This window comes from Anas acuta, chromosome 9 (genome assembly GCF_963932015.1).
Source record: "Anas acuta chromosome 9, bAnaAcu1.1, whole genome shotgun sequence".
NCBI classification, from domain to species: domain Eukaryota; kingdom Metazoa; phylum Chordata; class Aves; order Anseriformes; family Anatidae; genus Anas; species Anas acuta.
In genome coordinates this window covers 12737338-12759655 of record NC_088987.1, presented here as the reverse complement: position 1 = coordinate 12759655, position 22318 = coordinate 12737338, and the positions used below count along the sequence as shown (strand labels likewise).

General features: G+C 36.8%; 1 protein-coding gene across 4 annotated transcripts in view; it reads left to right on the top strand.

Annotated features, from left to right (window-relative positions):
- The window catches only part of ACAP2 (ArfGAP with coiled-coil, ankyrin repeat and PH domains 2), a 64945-nt gene that overhangs the window by 23807 nt on the left and 18820 nt on the right, over positions 1 to 22318 (top strand). For 2 of the 4 annotated variants that reach the window (XM_068692698.1, XM_068692695.1), the window contains exons 6-12: positions 11 to 194; positions 2670 to 2714; positions 3720 to 3815; positions 7482 to 7556; positions 13824 to 13936; positions 17724 to 17744; positions 20928 to 20979. In XM_068692698.1, coding sequence (XP_068548799.1) covers positions 11 to 194; positions 2670 to 2714; positions 3720 to 3815; positions 7482 to 7556; positions 13824 to 13936; positions 17724 to 17744; positions 20928 to 20979 — 586 coding nt within the window. The remainder of the gene's footprint in view (positions 1 to 10; positions 195 to 2669; positions 2715 to 3719; positions 3816 to 7481; positions 7557 to 13823; positions 13937 to 17723; positions 17745 to 20927; positions 20980 to 22318) is intronic. The other 2 variants (XM_068692697.1, XM_068692699.1) reach the window with 1 other exon arrangement.

The following is a 22318-nucleotide window of genomic DNA, read 5'->3' as shown; positions in this document are numbered from 1 at the left end:
TTTTCTTTAGAGATATTAAGAAATTCAAAGATGCAAAGAAACAGTTTGAAAAAGTTAGTGAAGAAAAGGAGAATGCTCTAGTAAAAAATGCTCAAGTTCAAAGAAATAAGCAACATGAAGTAGAGGAAGCAACCAATATTTTGACTGCAACACGGAAATGTTTTCGGCACATAGCTCTGGATTACGTTCTTCAGGTAAGTGCAGCAATAACGTTATTTCTTCAAATTTAACAATACTTACCTAAATGTGTTTTGTAAGTCTTCTGTGCTGTAGTTCCTTAAGTATTTGAATAATAATAATAAATAAAACAATAATGAACTGTAGCCTAGCAAACACAGATTCAATGGGTAATTGTGATCTAGAGTGTTGTCTATTTCTACAATTTCAGTTGTTTGCTTTGAGTTTTATTTAAATCCTATTTTATCTGGAACCTAGGACTTTGTTGTGCCATGGGTGAAGTCAAGAACATTACTGTTTTGCTTTTTAGTGTGCATCTACTGTAGAGTGTTGAGGTGTTCTTTGTCCTACTGTTTTGAAGCCCGCGAAATAATAATATTTTTGTGGACACTTCCAATTCATGTCTCATGGTTTCCCATAACTCCAGCAGAACAGGACTGTGTAACTCAGATGGCACAAGGGGTGTGAACTCCTAAATGTGTCTGGCGTTCTCATGATCATACAAACACAGAACAATCCTTTTAAAAACTGGTTTCATATTAAGCGTTATCTTGATTTGTGACAGTCCAGCTGGTTATTCAAAGCTTAGTTCATGTTCTTTAAATTGTGTATGTTGCCTGTCCATATGTATTGCCTGTGAGGAAGAATTTTCAAAGCCCCCACTAGAGAGGTCGTCCATCTGATCAGCTGGAGTGCGCACAGTGATCAGCCCTGGTTTTGTGCTTCTTGGACACCAAGGACAAAGTTCATTTCAGTGTTTGAAAAGTCAGGTGAATTATGTAGCACTTGACTGTACTAACACCCTTTCCATGAGTGCAATCGAGCATCTATTGTGCTGCAGGAAATGTTAGTGCCCAGTCCTATAAGCCCAGCTGAAGTATTGAAACAAGTAGCTTTGTTACAGCACTCTGCTCCTCACTGTTACGGGGTCCCAGCACGTGAGCTGCCTAAAGAGATTATGATTTGAGTGAGTGTGATGGGAAGAGACTGGAGCTGCTGACTTAGAGCCCCCTTTTTTCTGCTCGCATTTCAATGAAGTCGATTAGAGACGTGCATTGGAATTGTACTCAAATGGTGTGAGTTTGGCATCTCTCGCTTGAGCTAGCAGTGTGTGCTGTTCTCATTAACTGAAATGCTCCTCTCAGAGCCCAGGTCATTGTATCTCAGCTACCAAGGCCTATGCCATCAGTCTGACATTGGGCTGCTCTGCTTGGGCCCTGCTTCAGCTCACCCAGTGCTGCAGTGACAGGGAGCTGGGGTGGCTGCAGCACAGTGGGTGCCTCCTTGCCCTCTGAGGCTGCTGCTTATGTTCATGCACTTCTGTGCAGTGCTATGAGAGCAGAGCAGCGTTGGGGAGCCTGGGAGGGAGGTGAAGGAAGGGACACTCCAGTGCTTAGGAAGAGAAAAAAGTGACAGAGACCTGTCAGAGAGCTGGGGGGAAACTTGGCAGCCATTGCTGTAGGCCAGTACCTTGTATGTGCATTGTCCTGCAACTCACTTGCTTTCTGGAATTTGTATGTTCTAAAGCTGAACAGTTCCTGTGATAAAGGTGCATTTATAGCAGCGAGGATAAGTTCCAGAATCTTAGTGCAGGCGTAAAATGAATTCACCCTTAGGAATCCCTTCTACTCAAATGACTCTTCTGCTGGAAAAGTGGCTTCACAACAGCAGTCTCTTTATAGCTGTATTGACTTTAAATTGTACTTCAAAACCATTGCTTTGCTCTATTTATTTTTTTTTTTGTCCTGTAAGTTGAGGATTTGCTCTGTACGGTTTTTAATTATTTTTGCTGTAGATGGTTTTCCAAAATACTGATTGTTTAAGTATGGAAGTGCAGTCTGATTTTGATTATAGCTTCAGTAAGTTTATTTCTTCTGCTGGAATCTTTAAACTGATCTAGAGGTGTTAAATTACAAAATTGCACATTTTTTTCCTGTTCTATGGACCTTTTAAAGCAAATGTAGTAAATGCAGGATGGCAACTTGAGAGATTAGGGGACAAAGAAGAATTGGATGAACATCAAAAATAAAATGTCCCTCTTTCTATATAAAGTGAAATATTTCAAGGTTCTAGGGCAATGCTGTTGGTCAGTGACTTCAGCCAGATTAAAAGTGTAAGTATATATGAAATGCTACTTATTGTCCATGTCGCAATCTTGCTTGTTTCAGTGGCTGGGGCTATATCCAAGTTTGAGGACACTTGAGATGGTGTTAGCCCAAGGGGAAATGAGTCACAACTTCCTTACTTGTGGGGCTATAACTGTGGAATTCTAGCTTTGCAAGCTTTTATAACTTTTTTTATTAAATATAGCTGCAATATTATTAAATTAGCATGCATCTTCTGCAGCTTTGAAAGTGCTTTGTGAAATCAGATACTGAGTTATATTTGTCTGATGTTTTAAGCTTTGGTATGATTATTTGGAACGAATCTGAAGCTTACTTCTGTGGGAGGAACTTGCAAATTGAATAAAATAAGCAACTTATTTTTTTTAGATCAATGTTCTTCAGTCTAAAAGAAGATCAGAAATCTTAAAATCGGTAAGATACACTTTGATTTCTGTATTAGAATATATTTAAATACATCCAAAGTTAAACATGTGACTGCAAAGCAATATATGAAGTGAACTTGTCCTGTTGCCCATCAAACGTTACTAGTACAGTTGGCACTTTGTGGTGGTCAGCCTGGCCTTTACTATAACCTCGCTTAGATATTTAGCTGGTTTTTGGTAATCATTATGGTTCAGATATGAACACTCAACAAAAAGAGCAGTAAAAACCTAAATAAAGTGTTTAACGGTTAGAATTTTTAGCAAAGTTCAATTTTATTTATGCCTGTTATAGTCATTTCTAAACGATAAGTACTTGTAGTCTGCTCTAAGATGGTTTCAGCTCTTTCTACAAAAATGGTGTTTTTGCATAAATAGCTTAGTCAGCTAGTACGTGATATGCTTTAGTATGCTGTCTGCAAAATAGATTACCAGATAAAATGGTGCTTTTCTTTCAAAGGTCTAAAGTTGTATTTAATTTAAATGCTATATAAAGATAGCAAGAACTTCAGTTGAATTGCAGCTTTCTAGCTGCTTGCCGTTGCGCTCTGCATGTTCCCAACTTGTTTCCTTTCTCAACACTGAACATTCTTCTCAGCTGTGTTGATGGAAGTTACGGTTTTGGATCATTAATATATTCTGTAGTCCTCTCTATTGTACGTGGCCTAATTAAACAGGAGTTAACAAAAGTTTTTTGGATTACAAGAATCAGAAGTAATTTTCTGCCCTTAACTAGCTTTTATTTGTTAATCCCATAACTCATTTCTGAGATTTTTGGCATGGTTCTTAGCTGCCTTTGCCTCTCATGTTTATTTACAACACAGGAAGCTGCACAAGATATTGATGTAAAGCGGCAAGATGACAACATACCAGAAAATAACCATGGAATTTGTTTTGCTCTTTTTTGTTTGGTTTATTCATGTGGATTAGTTAAAGAACATATTTCTGTGATATCTGAAATACTTAGCTTTTTAAATATCTACTTCTTTTCTTCCAGATGTTATCATTTATGTACGCCCATTTGGCTTTTTTCCACCAAGGCTATGACCTTTTCAGCGAGCTTGGGCCCTATATGAAAGATCTTGGTGCACAGGTAAGAAATTACTTTACAGATTCATAACTAGATAAGGAAATGGAAGAAAATGTGCATATATCAGATATATTGCAGATTTATTCAATGAAAAGGAAACTAGTGTGATAAAGGCAAAGCATTAAAATACTGAAGTGGTTTGAATTAAAGTTGTTAGTTGTCCTTTTACTAAAGGTAATGCTGCATTTAGGATCTACATACCTAATCATAGCCATATGATGCCACTTGAGGTACTCTGTGGTATTTAGGGCACTGGGTTTTCTTTTATTTCAAAAAAAAAAAAAAGCGTATTTGTGCCACATCTTACATCTTTAACAAGAAAAAAATAATATTTGTTTCCTTCAATTTGTATATGTTATATACTGTGTAAATTGTTTGGTATGTAAAAATTGATGTAAGCAATTTAAAGTTAGACCATAAAACACAAGTCGTATTTTAATAACTGGTGCAAAACTGAGTTCATACTATTAAATCCTTCTTGCCCTGTTCTGTTCTCTAAGAACACGTAATTGCAACTTCTGGGTTTTCAGTGAAAGAATCATCAAAACATTGCATGTACTGTGGACAACTGCACAAAAGAGACGGTGAAAATAGTTATGCAAAATAGGTTAGGGACATAGAGTATTTAATTGAAGATGTCTGTGGTGCAGGGAGAAGGCTCAGCAGTGTCTCTTGACTTGCTTTCAGTGCAAGTGAGTGTAGCTGGAAATATTTGTACCTTTTTTTTTGCTTCAGTCTGAAGACTTGCAACAACTGCACTGATGTAACACCCTCTGTTTCCACTCCACAACCTGATCTATGAAACAAAGCCAACCCAAATTCTGAATGTCAATCCATATATGAAAGCATATAAATGACAGCAAGCAGATATATTTGCATTTATCTCAAGCAGATATGTTGTTGAATGTTTATGAAATTACATTGTTCTGGCCTGGTTTGAAACAGTTCCTAGTTCTGGCTGCATATTTCTGCCCCATTGCTGTTGTCATCTGTGCCTCTCAACCTGCTTGGGGGGTTGTGCAGTGAAGCAGATGGAGAACTGTAGAAAATTACTACTTAGACATTTGATTGTTGGAGTTACTCTTCTGATAGATTAGGACCCTAATGTGGTTACTATGGGTCTTCATAATTACAATTACTTGTATAGATGCCCGTCAGAGAAGGATATGCTTTTGTGTGTACACGCTTGTGGCAAAGTAAACGATTGCGCTGAAAAGAGGCTGCTTGAACTGGCATCTCCATCAAGAAGGGAAGAGGCTGTTTAGCCGCAGCCCCTTGTGTTTGGTGTGCTAATAGCAATTGAAAGGTTCAGGTGCATGTGACTGCTCGTAGCTGACCGTGTTCCTTCACATCCGTCTATTTAGAGTTGTCATTGTTGAACTGTAGTGTCGTGAGAGTATAGAATGTTTCCAGTATCCCTTCAGAGGAGGGGATGTGGAAAGGAGATGAGCAGTGTAGTTGGTAGTGGTTTATGCTACCAGCTAGAGATTACTTGAGTTAGGAGCACAAGGTTATTTTTTAATGGCTCATCATCCATTTGCTTCACCTGGTAAGCAGTGTTGTGTAATACTCATTTTGGTGCAGGTGTCATAGCAACCGAAGGAGCTAAATTTAGAAGAATCCAAAGCTGAATGTTTGAAATATATTGACAGTGGAGCAAAGATAGTGAGTGAAAGCCCTGAAGTCATACAACTTGTTGAATTATTTTCCTGTGGCAGACCTTAGTTTTAAGTAATGGATAGCTTTTCCTCCAGAAGCAGACTTGTAAAAAGCTCATTAAAGTTTAACTGTTGATGATTTTGCAGGTTATATTGGTTGAAGTTTCTGTCTTTGAGTTAGATAGAAGGTATGCTGGGACAGGCGTTTGTTAGATTTTTCTGAAAATGCTACGAACTGCTTTTGTTAGTGAATTTTCATTTACAGGTAAATGTTGCATATGATCCTAATTGTAAGGTTTAATTGCACATGAAATATTAAAATTAGGATGGTCTTAGATAGTACTATTGTATTTTTTTTGTGCGCTTCCAAAATATCTGGTTCACATGATGGAAAAGAATTGAGCAACTTTGTTTTCTGGATGTTTTAGTCAGGCTGGTATTGTCAATGAGATCATTGTAGGGGAATCATTAATGTCACACCAGTATAATACTCATCCCAACCCCCCTGCCATGGGCAGGGATGCTACCCACTAGATCAGGTTGCCCAGGGACTCGTCCAACCTGGCCTTGAACACCTCCAGGGATGGGGCATCCACAGCTTCTCTGGGCAGCCTGTGCCAGTGCCTCTCTGTTAACATGAACACGTGAGACTGAAAGTGCTCACATAGCCATTTGGGATAAACAAGCCAGAGACAGAAGACTGCAGGAAATTCGCAGAGCTTGGAATTGGAACCATCAGATGGCTGGGAGGTCTGGGGCTGTAATTTTCAGGCTGTCTCATACAGGAGTGTAAGAGCCAGTTAGCAGCCCCCCTCACTTGTATCATTTCAAATGAGGGAAATGCAACACTGAGGAAGATGACTGAGTTGGCAGAGGTTTTCATTTGTGGCTGTAAGAGTGGGTGGAGATGATATAATTTGTGTGTAAATGGGAGGGTCTGTTATTCATATAGTCCTGTCTGCTACATGACTGATGTAGGCTGGAAAACTGGAGTTGCACATTGTTCAGAGTCTCCTGGTTCTAGGGCTGGAGTAGAATGAGGTCTGCCTCACGCGTGGCGTACAGCTGTGGTAGGTGATGCAGTTGTGCCATTCTCCAGTAGGATGCCATGAGTGGGTATAATGGCACTTGTGCCTTGCAGACTAGGTATAGGAGCAGTTGATCTGATTCTGTAGCGTTTCATGTACAGGCAGCACTTGCTTCTCCACTTCATCATATTTCTTAGTTAAAAATCAGAGCCTGTACAAACAAACTTACAGTCTAACAGGATGTCTTATTTTTCTACTTTTTATTCTCCTTATGGTTTCAAAAAGAAAAAAATAAAAAATAAAATATTATAAACATGGATGTACATGTTTTTGGTAGCATCCCTACAAAGTCTGTGATAAGAAAGATAACTTTAATCAAATCCTCTCCGTTGTGACAGTCCGTTTGCAAAATCAGATTATTATTTCTGAAACTGGAAGCAGTTGGGTTCTATTGACAATTCCAAGCAATCCTGCTCAAATACTGCTGCTGACTTGATTGAAACCATCAATGCAAAAGCCTGGTTGGGGCAATTCGGTCCTTTTTTCTGGAGGGGGAAAAATCACTAGCATTTGTTCTTCCTAGTTTTTGCTGCTAATGCCAGCAGTGCTGCATAGGCCGGTCAGCCAGCAGGAGCAGCTAAAGCATGAGTCATTCTCTTCAGAGACTGAGCACCAATGCGGTATAGAAGTCGCATATGCTTGGCACCATGCTGTTCTTTCAAACATTCCTCCGAAGGCTTACAAGAAACGTACACCTTTCATAGAGGTTAATTCAGGATGGTAGTGCAGTGCTTTAAACGAGGCTTCAGTGGTTATTAAAGGTAAACACTTTGTGACCAGAGAAGTGATTTTTTTATTATGCAAATAAAGCAAGTCATGCAATGTCTAGACATAATGTGTTCTTTTTTTGTCAGCATTATGAAATCTACAGAGCCAAATTTCTTTTGAAATCTAAAGATCCAATTTTCTGTTTCTCTTTACAGCTGGATCAGTTGGCTGTAGATGCTGCAAAGGAGAAGAGAGATATGGAGCAAAAGCACTCCACTATTCAACAAAAGGTACTTGAGAGAATGTAAAGGGTAGACTGCACATACATTTTCCTGTCTCTCGCATCTCTCCCCAGCAGTGCATCTTTGCATCAGAACTGTGAACAGTGTTATCTTTAGTACAGATGATTAGACTTGCACATTATTAAGCATGGGGTGGGATTGCAGATCGTCATTTTTATATTGCAGAACAGGGTATTATGTTCATTTCTGACTGAAACGTAAATAGAGCAGTAGATTTATATGAGGATCCCTAAACATTTCATTAGAACTCTTGAATCCAAGATAGGATTGGAATTAGTATAGTTGTACAAGTTGCTATCTTTTCCTCCTGTATACCTGTAGAAGAGATGTATATACATGCTGCACAGTCCTACAGTCTGATGTATCACTTTCTACACGGATGGTGCCAAATGAATATAGCACTTTGTAGAGTGTGGCAGCAGTTATTGCTTAAAAAGAGGCAAAGTAAACTTTTGTAATGGCTGTCCAATGTATGGTCTTCAACTCTACACTAATATGAAAGTAATAACATTAAGTTGCTGTTTTGGACACATTTGTATGTACAATACTTCTTATTTTTTGCTTATTGAGAAAAATGTAGATAATTCACGTTGTGGGGGGAATAACTTCTATTGTTTGGATGTTTCATAAGCTCTAGATAAGTATTGATTTTGCAGGTATAATGCTAGAAGTTAAAAATATTTCCACTGAACTCTCCGGTAGTGAGCTAAAACTGCAGGTACTTTTGAAAGGGATTAGATACCAGTTTGAAGGTAATGGAATGCTTCTTACTCTCATTCAAATACATTCTGTATCTATTCAGGTGTCATACTTAAATAAATAGATAAATAAATCGAATGTAATTGAAGTCTAAGTAAATTCAGGAATGAAAACATGCTAAGATTTCAATTCAGGTATCATTAGTAGGAATCTATATGAAGGGGGAATGGGAAGGAACTCAGGTTAATGTTTGTTAAAATTTGAAATGGTTTGGGCTCAACAGGGCTAGTTCTAGGAGTGGGCAGTAGGTGGGGGGGTTGCTGTTAGAGCTCTAACAGCAGTACCTGGTGAAAGAAGTTAGTTGTGGGCAATTATGTTTAATTGGCTGTAGAAGTAATAAGTTATTACCATGAATTATGGTCATTGCTGTTGCCAATGATGTTCACTTTTTTTTCTTCAAATGCTGCTTAAGGCTGCTTTACAGGTAAACTGTTTCTAATAGTATTAATAGCTATTGAAACTTCTAAACTTTGTGAGATTTGATAAGGTGTATCTGGTGTGTGTGTGTATGTATAAAAATTCTCTTGGTTTCTTGTACAAACAGCAATCATCATGAGATCATTGATTTATTCCGTATTTTAATTGAATGACTATTTTATGCTGTTGCAAAAATATAATCAGCAGATTCAGATTGTATTGTATGTTGTCTTCTAAAGTTGTGTGTTTTGAGTACTAAATGTTGTCTCTTGTCCATGTCAGTCAAGTTACTAATGTGTTTTGTGACGATAATGCCTAGAATACAGCTAGGCTTTGGAGGGAATGCTTATTGGAAATTCCTCTCAGCGCTCCTCCAAATATATATATATTTTTATTTTGTTTGTTATTCAAACCATACTGTCTGGTTGTTTTTTGTCTCTTCCTACTTGCTTTTCCCAGCCTTGCCACCAAGTTCAGAATCTTGAACTGCTGTAGACCTTGGATCTTGTTCTTTACAACATTTTGTCATCCAGTCGGCCTGACCAGGATGGCAGCCTTGTTTTTTGTTTTCTTCTCATGCTTTTTCATGTTTCTTTCTACTGGCTGCCCCTTAAGCATATGTACCCAAATCTTCCAGTACCAAATCCTTACATGTTTTATAGCTACTGAAACTTATGCTTCTTGAGTTGAATATTCCATGAAGTATTTATGCATTTAATATACTGAAGTTTTAATCTGATGCTTCAGAATGATGCCTTTTCTTCATTGTGTGGATAAAGAGCAGTTCCTTTTCTGAAATCCATAGGTAAGTGCCCATGTGCACACACCTACCCACCCACTACCTGTGTTTGCATATATGTGCATATGCATGCAGAATAATTGCACTAATTAAATAACCCATCACACTTTTCTTTATAATCATCATCCTTTTTAATTAGACTGTTAGAGTGGCTAATGTAAAAGTCATGGAAGGGTTTGGTCACCACTATTACTTTGTTTTCTCGTTGAAGATAATTGGTGTCTGATTTCTGTTTTAACTCTTGTGCTCTATTTACTCAGCAACTGTGCAAGCTTTTTTTTAGTGTAAGAAACACTCTTTTTCTTTTCCTTGTTTTTCTGAAGCAACACAAAGTATGGATTAATCTAGAAATGTTCTTGTTATAGGAATCTTTACCTTGTGTTTCACGAGCAGTTTGATGCAGCCTGTTACTTGAGTAACGTTAAATTACGAAATAATTTTAAAAGTGCTTGTAAGCAGCATTATGGCTTTTTTGTTTTGTGATAGAGCTAATATTTTTTTCAATAAACAGGGAAATAATGCAGGAAAAACGTTTGCTTGGAACTTGAAGTAGTTTTTGTTGTATTCAAATAATTATAATTTAAAAAACAAAACCCCTGTTTCTGAAAGACTGTTCAGGAAACAGCTGTAGTAAGAATGATTCAAAAGCTTCTTACATCTGGAGTAAACAAGGTAATAGGAAACCAGATGCTACCACGGTCATAAAGCAAGCATAAACCCAAACTGCTGTTGAGAAATAATGCTGACAAATTCTTGTCACAAAAATAGACATGTGCCAGTATTTCAAGGAACTTGTATGTTCAGTGATGACCTTGACTTTTTGCACTTTGTCTTAGACTGTAAACTGTGACTTGTGTGTTGTTGTTTTGAGCTCTTCCTCAAGGCGCTTTCAACTTCAGCTTAACCAACTCCTCTTCCAGTTTGCTTATCCTATGGGATGGGAATGGAATTTAAGCTGGGCTTTGCACAGTGAATGTCTTCTGTTGTGCTACATACAGCTGGAGTAACGTTTCAGATTGTCCTTTTCTTTGGTGTTCATTCTCTACCCTTTACTGCTTTATATATTCTGCTTCTTTAAAGAAAAATAACGTCTTTGAATACAAATTTCAAGTAGAATGCTGATACGCTCCCTGCGATTCACTTATCAAATGGCTTGAGTGGCTTTTCTGACATAGAAGTATTCTTCATATTGGAAGTGAATCTGCCCCCTGAAAAGCAGGGTTTGTGATGTTTTGGTCACAAGAAAATTAGTAGAGAAAAAAAAAACCTGTAAGCTATGAAATGACTTGGTGTATGTGCTAAATTGGTAAGTTTGTACAGAAATGTTTGTTCACTGAAAGCTCTTGAGACTACTGTGACCTACAGTTTAATAGCAAATGTGGATTTTTTTCTATTGCCATCTGATTTCCTATTCCTCGTGGACATTGTTTAAAAGAAAAAAAGAAGGCATAAAAACACCCAGTATATTTCACTTGTATAATTCCCTTCTGCATTTTTCTCTTCCAGTAGTTGGCCAACCTTGAAAAATTAATCAGAACAGAAGCCATAGGTGTTGATTACTTCAAGTTGATTACTGAATGAAATGCGTAATATTTCACTACAGTATAGCTTCCATACTAATTTAATTTCTTTAGCTAATTAGGTGAAGCATACTGTAGTTCTAACTGACTCCTAATTAGCAAATAAATGATATTTAAAACTCAGCCTTTATCAGCTGTGTGTTTGCTTAAAGAATATAAAATTCTGAGTCACTTAAAGTGACTGGTTTCATTAACATGTGATTCTCTTGTGGGATACTGGAAAGATAAGGATGTATTTCTCTCTGGCCCTGATTATTTTTTGTGATTCATTAAACTTTTCCATGAGCCAAGATAAAAATAAATTAAATGTGACTGCTTTTCCCTGTTCTTTAATTATGAAATAAGAGACTGTAAGATGAGACACAGCTTATCTAGTTCCTTTTTCTGCTTTAATCCCTTTAATTGTAATGAAGTTCATTTCTATTCTTTTTTTTTCCTGACTACAACCTTCAGTGAAGCTTTATGGACGAAGCTTATAAAAGCTTTAACAATTCCTCTGCCCCCCCCCCATCTGGTAGTCTATGCATAGTTAGGAAAATATCAAACTTCTGTCTGCATACTGTTATGTCTTTATCTGCCCTGTAAAAGTGCAAATCATTCAGGAGAGCAATTAAAAATAAAAACTAAATGCACTTCATGAATTAGGCTTACTAGTTTGGACTCCTTAGACTGAGAGGGTAGCGAGATAAATGATCCAAAGGAGTTTTCCTGTTCTACTTGTAAGTGTCTTCAAAGCTTAAAAGAGCTTCACTGGAAAAGACCATTGCATTTTCTGCAGAAGTTTTCCGAACATGAAGGAAAATGTGATTACGTGGTAGTTTGGATAGAAAAGACTGAGGGAGTGTATATTGCCTTACACTAGACAAGGAATTGCAGGCAACACTGAGGCAGGAAGATGCAAATCTTTAGCAGGTTTCATTATGTTTGGGAGCTGGTAAGTTCATTTCTGATTTGGGGGTTCAAGAGAGAGTTGATACCAGCATGTAAAAGAAATCTGTGCTTTTGGAGGGAGGGGGTTCTTCTGTTCTTCTTATTTGGGGGTATAAGAGGAAAAATGAAAGGACTGTGAACAGTTTGAGAATGTTTGTGTATATTATAAGTTGTGTAATCCTATGTTAAAATTGTACTGTGACATTTGGCTTTATGATTATAATTGCCATACATTTTACTACTTAGCCTACTCAACCTTTGCTGGGCATGGTAGCTTTCTAAAAATTGTAAACCTGTTACTAGCAGTTATTTGTTACTAGATTAAAAATAAACATTACTTTTACTAGTTCTAGCTTCATATTCTTGTGGCAGATTGTGAAGAAGAAAATGTAACTAGGTGGTTGTCATCTCTGCCAGCACCTTGATTTACTTTAATTTAGGGATAACAAATAAATACAATGCTGTCCAAGTTACTTGTCTCCAGATTCCTGATCTGGCTTACTTGTCATAATGACAGCTTAAGAAAATCCTACAAGGCTGGCTGTATACAGTCCTCAGCACCAGGCTGCAGTTCATTTTAAATTTTGGCTCAATGCCCATTGCCACTTTTCTTCTACTTTATTCTTCCTTTTCTTTGAAATATCCACAAGATGATTTGCCAAAGAGGTCACACATACCTGAGCAAGAAATATTCCTTGTGTCTGATGGCTGGATTCTGGCTGCAGATCAGCAAGTTCAGTCTTAATGAAAGCAAGTCTGAATATGTGGAGGGCGGGGTGGAGTTGGAAATTGCTGGTGTCTTTTTCTTTCATCAGCTACAGAGATAAGTTTTGGAGATGTTTGTTTAAATCCCAAATCTAAAGGACAGTAAATACACTGGTAGCATTGTCTGTCTGTTGTTGGCAGTGCTTCTCCTCTGAATCTTTGACTGAGATGCTTTTATATGTATATTTTTTTCTCTGGAATGTAATGTTCTGTTGGACTTCATTGTTGGACTATCAAGTGAAGACCATGTGAAGACTTGATAGTCTTCAAATACTCAGCGAATGTGAAGAATCACAATTTCTTCTCCCCTTATTAAATTCCATTTGTGCGGAACTTGAGGGAGATACTGGAGGTTTAATATATTTGAATGCCTACTTAATGCCTGTCCAGATGGGAATGAGATGACTTGGACCTCTGAAAAAACAGAGAAATCCCACTCATAGTACTTATGCAAAGCTCAGGAAAGATACAAAGACAAGGGCTTTTAATATAGGTGATAATTACCTACAAAGTGCTCCTCTTAGAATTTCAGTAGCTGTCAGCATTTGTTACGTATTAACAATAAATGCTAGGTACTAATCAAATGATAACACTTTATATGGTCATGTTTTTTTAACCTTAACATTTCCTAGAAGCTAAATTGTGTGAAAGATGAAACTTGTTCTCTAGGGTTTAGATAAGTGTGCACCTCTTTGAAATGCAACTTCTCTGATTCAGAGACAGTCCTTGTGTTCCTTTTGTTCTCGTGTAATCTTTGAGAAAACAGTAAAATAAATAATGCAATCTTGCAATTCCTGGTCTCAAAATAAAAATTATCTCCTGCATCTGATCTCCTAAAAATACTTTTTAAAGAAGTGTTGGGGCTGAGAGTCATAGCATGACTAGTGAATGTTGCAAGCAAAAGATTATTGCTCCAGTATTGTTTTTGACGTTAATGTGGCCAATGCTTGATCTTTTTAATTGAAACTACAATCTGTTTTTTCTTGTCTTGTTCCTTTGTACTAGGATTACTCCGGTGATGATACAAAACTAGAATATAATGTAGATGCAGCCAATGGTATTGTTATGGAAGGCTATCTATTTAAGCGAGCCAGCAATGCCTTCAAGACTTGGAACAGGTAATTACTCAGAACCTCTATTTATTGGCTTTATAAGATGCTGCTTGTTAAGTTGAATTCTGGCCTGACTTATAACCTGTGCAACCCACTGATTCTAGTTCCAACAGTACCCTTGGACTGTTCAGTGAATTGATGCAGGGATGGCACTTCGTGGTTGTTTCTCTTTATTGTCTGTCCTAGTTGTTTGCAAGCCTTTTTCAGGAGCGTACTGAAGTCCTGCGTATAGAAGGCTTGCTTTATCGTGCACAGTCTGGCTTTGTGATGGTATTTTGGCTTTACTTTTGTGTTGAAACAGAGTAATTCTTATGATTGTAAACAATATGCTGTGTAAATGTATATGCTGGGAAAATAAGCGTTAGGTGACAATGTAAAATGAATTTGTATGGCTGTTGTAAGCAGGGAAATGTAGTGAAGGATTGAAGTACTGTGACTTCCTGAAAGCATGAAACCATTTTCCTTTACAATTCCTGTGCTGTGCAGTGACTTCTACTGAGTAGTTTTCATGGTCCTGTTGGGAATTCAAAATATACTGTTACTCTTGTCTCTTTAACAATGTTTGTTTTACTATTGGTTAAATATTTTCCTTACGGAACAGGATTTCTTTTGCATTTCTAATGGTGTATGCTTTTTTTCAAGGAAATGTTACATATTCTGGAGCATTTACAATGTAGTTGGGTACAGTCCTTGAATTTCAAAGTTAGTTTGTCTTGATATAGAGCTTGTCTTATACTCCACATTTTTTGCAGCAGTGTACCTGTTTTACTGTTTTCTGTGTTTCCAAGGCCAGAATCTGTATTCAGATAAGTGGTCCCTTCCAACCTTAATTCCAGTTCAATAATTCTGTGACCATCTTGGAAAAGCACCAGTCCATAGCAAGTCGGGGTTGTTTCACCTATATCCATGGACTGATGTAAGGGCTGCTGCCGTTGGTAAGGCAGTACTTACTAGCAAGCAGCACGCAGTTTCTCTGAGGAGTTTTGCTTTGGACTACCTCTAGTCTGGTCTGGTGGTATGATTGTCTGTAATGGTAATGATCCTTCTGGGTTGGTTTTGAGTGCGTTTGGAGTTCTGTGAGGCATCAAAGAATGGTGAAGGGAGAAACCTTGTAGATCTGATTGAAGAGCACTTGCCTGGTCAGAAGTAAAGTGTTAGTGTAAGCACACTTTGAGAAAACCCTGCAGTAGCAGGGCAGGAGGCAGGCCTTCACTGAATATTCGGTAGGCTCAAAGAGTCTGCAGCCTCTTGATAAGTGACTGAAGACAAAACTTTAACTTGCTTTGGGTTCTTCTGTGTATTATAAAGGCTTTGCTCTGTGGGGAGGTAACAGAAGGAAGCAGGACAGCAGTGTTGGAAGGTAGCTGAGAATTCTGTCGACATGGCTTTGTACCTGTTATTACTGTAACTGTATCGTTCTTTAAGACGATTGGGTATAGGCTTTGATTAAAACCAATTTGTCTATTGAAAATTTAATATGGGCACAAAGGAAGTCATAGTTAAATCAAGATATCCTGAAGGAAGGTCATGGTGTAAGTTCACGTGTTTCAACGTACTCAATCAAAACATTCAAACAAGCAGTCATTTCAGAGAGCCAAGGTAAACAGCTCGGTAATGACTCAGAGCCAGCCTGCTTCTCACAGACAGTTAATACTTGCTGGTGTTGTGGTTTAACCCCATCAGGCACCAAGCACCACGCAGCTGCTCACTTGCTCTTCCCAGGTAGGATGGGGGAGAAAATCAGAAACAACTGAAAACATCTGTACTGTCACTGCTATTTTCATAAAAAACCCAAATGCAGCACCACACAAGCCTCTACAAAGAAAAGTGACTGTATCCCCAACAAAGCTATGAGAGCTTGTATTTTTTTCTATTTCTCACAAGACTGACAAACTAATTTATTTCATTGTGATAGGCTAGATGGATGTGTCAGAATTAAGCAGTGGACAAGCCATCTACATCCATGGTTTAAAAAATGAATGAATCATTTTAATTTTGTACTTCTTATAATTACAAACCATTACTAATTGTGAAACTTATTACTATTATATTAAATCAAATAAGTGACCTTAATGAAGACAACTGTTATCTGAATCTAGCTTCATTTTTCACATTTTATTAAAACCAGATTTTTTTTTTAACCTATTTTTATTTCTGAATCATTTGTAATTGCTTGCTACGTTGTAGGCACTGAAGTGGTCATTGCCTCTTTCCACTGCCTGTTTCCCCTGATGGAATACTTTACTTCATAATACTGCAGCTTCACCTGTGTGGAGATAATACTGGCTGAAGTTTGACATATAGCAGAGGTTAGAGTGTACTTCCAGCCAAAGGAAGGACTGTCACTGCTTTAAGCTGTACTGTGCATGGAAACGTGCAGTGAAATACCAACGGAGGAAACATTTAGAGAATGATGTATTTTATATGACGAATTCAGAGCTGAAATCTGAGGCCCCTGATATAGACAAGATACTTGTCTAGTGTTCTAGTCAGGTAGGTAGCTTGCTTCTTCATTATATGCCCATCTTTGAGGGGAAAGTGAGGGATGTAAAATAAATCAGCTGAAACAAAACTAGAATAATTCATCTAGAAAGAAAAACAGGAGTTTCCTGATATTCTGAACCAATGCTGATGGCACTCATCTTCTTGCTAACTGCTGCTGGCAGTGCCAGTTACAATACAGTACTTTCTCTCTTCTCTCTGTTAGTATTTTGATCGTTCTAGGCCTTTCAAAATACACCTTTACAACAAAATTAGGAAAAGGTATCAAAAATCATTACATTTTTTCACCATTAGTGCATAATTGCCAGCATTAAAAACATGAGAAAAGGAAGTGGTGCAGTGAGTTTTGCCTGGCTTGGATATGTCATTATGATTTTAGATAGCGTGATGCTTCTCTGTGCATGTCTTGGTATGGGAATCCATGGACACTGTAGAGGATTTTAATGGGAAAAGTACAATTGCTGTGGAGAGAAAAGCTTGAAACCAGATAATGCAGACCTTTGAAGAAGGACAAAGCTGTTCTAATGTATCAAAACTTGTTTCCAGTCCAAATTAATTTCTTGCTAGGATGATGTAGGGTTTGTCTGTTCGTTTATTTGTTTTTCAGGCAGTTGTTAGCTTGGTTCACTTGTCCAAAGACATCAATTAATTTGGACGTTTGTGTCAAGTTTCCTAGTCTCAGGATAGTTTGATACACCACTGGGTTAAGAAACAAATGGTTTGTGGGGAGGTTACCAAGTAAACCCTGAGAGCTAATTGTCATTTGATGTTGCTTTGTATTGAAAGAGGTGGAGATTTTAGAACGCCTGTTATACTGTAAATGTAACATGTAAGTTTGTATTTCAGATGAGATGTTTTAGTGGAAAGAAAATTAAATCTTTATTAAAGTCTTTACTGCGAAGTCTCACAGCAGCTGTTATGGAGACATTTTTGGTTGTATATTTCTCTGTTGAAATGACATCTTGTATGCATTTTTTTCTGGATGTATGAGAAAATGAAATCAGTTGAATTTATTATGGAACAATAGGTTAAAAAAAATACTTTTGGTTCTTAGGAATTCGGATTAAAAAAAAGTGTGTGTGAAGAAATGTATGTGTGGGCAGAGAGCCTTTGCCAAACACTGGTGTGTTCTGCATAGTTTTTGGGTTGGTGCATTAGATGTTTTCCTTTTTAATTCTGCTGTATTTTCAGATCATGCTAATTCTTTGCTTATTTTGCTCATTTTGCATTTTTCATTCCTCTTCCTCCTTTCCCTTATGTTTTAATCCTCCCCCATTTTTTCACATGACAGGAAAAAGCCAGATCACATCAGGTACCAACCAGCTTCTTTTATACCTTCCCAATGTTTCTTTGGCACGCAAAAGCTCTAAATTAACCCTGCATTTAATTTTGATTACTTGCAATGGATGTGAAGTGGCTCAGTCTAAGAAAATAACAGAAGGATTCTGCCTGGGACACCAATACACCTGCTGCTCAATGCTTTCAAAAGAATTAGTGAGGTTGAGCTGGTTTTAGCTAAAAAGGAATTAAAGCAAAGTTTATGCACTCAAACTTCTGAGCATATGAGATCAGTGTCTTGACTTTTTGTTTCCTTTGTACATTGGTGGGATTTTTCACACCAACTGCATTGGAAATAGAAATGTAACTTTTAAATGTTGTGCATTCTTAATCGCTGCTTTATTTGCATGCTTATGGCTGTGAAGAAAATGTTTACTGATTTTTCAAAAGGAAAACGTGGTTCAATTATTATATCAAATTCAAATAAATATTTTTGTTATTACTTCTCTCAGTTCTCAGAAATTTGAAATGCTTTTTAATGAATATTTAACAAACACTTTTTTAAATTGTTAGTGTAAACGACAGAAAACGTGTCGTTTCTAAACCCAAACAACTGTATTTAAGTACTGCTATAAACTCAGTGGGGCAGTGCAAATTACTTTAAGATTTCCCAGTGTGTTTTCTTTCACCATGCTTCTCTCCTATTTTGACAGAATGTCACATTTAAGGAAACTTTAATAACTTTTAGTATTATACCATGTGTGCTGCCTAAAGATGCATGAACACCAAATCCTAGCACAGGCCATGGCTATAGTATACCCCACAGCAGCACCTCCAGTACCTGTGTTATAGCTCAAAGGTTTCCTGCCTGTTACTGCTGTGAGCTCCAAGTGCTCTGTTTCGTACAGTAAAGTTTATGAACTATTCCAAATTTAGAAAATATCAAGTTTTTGGCCCAAATGAAATTGCTGTGGTGCTGACATTTTTGGAAGGAAGGCGCCACTTCCTTTTTTTACAGAGTACAATAAAGTGTATTAGCTTTATTTTCCATTGAAGTCTACTTCAAAATTGAGAGATATAAATTATGCTGTGCTCTAAATTATTTATCATGTTCAGTAAAAAATTATTTAAAAAAAAAAAAAAAAGAAACAAAAGTCAAGAAGTGACACACGTACACCAATGCTTTTTGACTGAACTTGGCAACTTTTCTTAAACAGATTCCATTTCTCTAATGGAGGTGGGGAAAAAAGGGGCCTGGAATACTTTGAAAACTTCTAGGCTAGGCTTTAAAGATGACACAAACTTGTACAATTTGTTGTGCTTGTTTATATCTGGTATGAAAATGGAGCTGATTTTTTACTTTAGTAATTTGCTAAACGTTTGGCTTTAGAACAACTGAAGTATGACATTAATGAAGTAAATCACGCTAATCTCAGTTTCAGAGATAAGCTCCATTGCGTGTTATCTTGGGGCAGGGCTGCTTTTTTTTTTTTCTCCGTTGTAACTTAGGCACTGCTTTTCATGTTTTTATTTTTTCATGTTCTTATCTTTGGTATTAAGTTTCCATAAAATAAAAACCAAATGCCTGGTTTATTTTCCTTTTCCAGTCTGCTTTTTTTTTGTTGTTGTTGAATTACCTACTTAAATCTTGGCAATTACCTGCCTTATCTTGTATCGGAGGCTTAATTACTATATATGTTTTTTAAATAGATAGTAGAAAGGATACCTTTTAAATAGCAGTGACCAAAACTACTGTTGTTAGTCAACTGAGAATTTGTTTTTGCATAATTCTGCTCAATTATTTTAATCCAAAAAGATAACAGCTATTTTGACATAAATCCAGTATTGAAAGAAGACTCTGTTGTTACTTTTAAATGAAATATATCTGCACAACATTTTAAAAGAATACCTGTTAAAAGGTAGAATCTCATCTGTCTACTACATACTAACTTTCCTAACAAACACTAGGTTTTCTGATTTGAATCTAACTTTAGTAATTTCTTTCCCTTTGTATTTTCTTAACAATGTGCAATGTGTGTGCTTCTTTTCATGGATGGCTTGTGGTGATTGAATAATTATACGGAGCTCTCTTGTTACTAATTTTAGTGACCTGCAGCTTGATATTCACCAGTTTGTACTGCACCATATCTCGTTCTCAGCGATGTTTTGTGTACTGTTGCCACTCAAACGAATTGGCAGTGCAGGAGAAAAAGCAATTTGCAGTACAAATGGGAAGTTTGAGGTAACTGAGCCATTATGTTATGGTAAACAAAGGCTCATGTTCTAAGCTTGAGCAAAATAAATATGCGCCAATCTCGCCACAGGACTGAATTGCTTTTTGCATTCCTGTATTTTTTGTCAGTTCAAAACCAGTGACTGATGAGCTTCTATTTTGCACATCCCCAGAAAAGCTAGAAGGGGATGGTTGTATTTGCTTTTTTAAACCTTTCTGTGCTCTGATTAAAAGCAGTTGTTCTGGGTCTGAGATGGTCAGAAGTTTTCCCAAAAAATGAATGGTTTTTCTGTTCTCTTTCAATTGCATCCTATCTGAACAGGAGTTTGACAAGGGATGATACAGTTCAGAGGATTTTTTCCTCAAGTGTTATCTTTTGGATTTTATAAGATGCCTTAATGTTTTTAATAGTTTCCTATAAACCAAAGGCTTAACTTAAGATCCTACTTAAAAGGTACCATTGTTGTTTTATGTTTATATGCATTTTTTTATCTAAAATTTTAAGAAATGCCAGACAGAGAGAAACTTGCATGGAATAGTAACAGTGTAGTTTTTTTCTAATGCCTTGGTAAGTTATTTCTTCTACTGAAAATATTTAAGGAGTGAGTAGTTTGCAAAGTTTCTTATTTAAACTATCTGAATTTCTATTATCAAAACACTTAAAATTGTAGCTTGCTGCTAAAATACAGAAGTAAATGTTCTTTGAAATGAAGGTGTTGTGTACGATAGCTTTACTAATGTTGCCGTAACACGAATGTAATTGTTTAGGACTTGAATTATTTGAATCCTTGCTTCCTGTTCTGTTTTGTCTCTGCTCTCCTTCTTTCATTAGTCTCATGAAATACTTGTCAAAACTGAGTGGTGTTACTTCTGTGAATTCTTTTTTTTTCTTACAGTCTCTAAGTAGACTGTATGCTAGCATATTTCAGTCAATTAAGTGTGAAACCAGTTACATATTGTTTGGATGTCTTTTTATTCTAATAGGCGCTGGTTCTCAATACAAAATAACCAACTTGTGTACCAGAAGAAATTTAAGGTATGTATCAAAATTTGTCTCTAGATAGTTTGGTGTGGGTGACGGTATTTCTGACATGCGGAAGCTAAAACAGAGTGCTAGCAAGGATGACCTGTATGGTCTTGAACAACCTACTTCATTTTCAAAATTAATTTATTTCTTTGTAAAATGAGATTAACACCTGGATTTACAGATTTTCAGACTCTTGCACAGGGATTTGTAATCATATATTTCATTTAATGCATTTTTGTTACCTTGTTACAGAGAAGACTTAACCAAGAGATTTGGAAGTTGTTGGTCCCAAAAGGCTTGTACACACTTGCTTGCAGACTAAATGCTCCGTGCTGTTCTCTGGGCTGTTCTGTTCGAGTCCTTAAGGACTTGCTCTCTCCAGTTACCGGTCTTTTATATCCAATTTTGTGCTTGGAGAGAGAGGAAAATAAAAAGACATAACTGTTTTGTAACACATACTTTTATGGATGCTATGTACGTGCATCTAATACTAAACACATCAGGCAATTCAGCAGTTGATATCTGTCTGCCTTTTTGCCAGTGGCAAAGTACAATTGTTACCACTGCTGTTGTATACAGCAGCAAGAGCAGCTCTGCCCAAGCCTAAAACCAGCTTTTTCAATCAACCTTTGGGCCCATGTCCCTTTGATTTACTGTTCTAGAATCAATTTGTTGCCACAAGGCTGTAACTGTCCTTGATGTTTTTTTTTTTTTTTTTTTAAAAAAAAAAAAAACAACTAACAGAGAACTGGGTGAAGAAGAAAAGCAAAAAACCTTATGGTGATTCAGTGTTACCAGATCAGGTTCAGAGCCAGTTATCTGATGATCTCAGATCAGGAAATGAGATCTTTGTTTTTGTGGTTGACAAGGAAGCAAATGGTTGAATTTGTGTTAGCACGTTTTAGGCAGTTTGTGTTTATAATTTCCAATTACATTTTGATATGTTTTTATATTACAAAAGGAACCTTTAAAATGCCATTAGCTTAGAATAGATGTCTTCTGATTTGAATCAAACTTTCAAAACCACTGCATCCCAGCTTCTGTATTTGTACCTGGTACTGAGAACAGCTTCTTTTGGCGTAACCTTTCTGATTTCTTTCTAAGTTATGCCCTGAGAAGAGAAAAAATTACCTTTGAGCTCCTTTGAATGTTGTTGTTTAAGGTGTTGATTATTTGATAATTAGATTGCAGATCAAAAGGCATCATCTGAACTTTCACAAAATATAACCAAGCATGAGAATTGAAGTAAATATTTATTGACAAGTATGTCTAATACCATTTATTTAAAAAAAAAATCTATGGGAAAAAAATCTGTAAAGCAAGAAAGTAAAATGAAACGAGAAGTAAT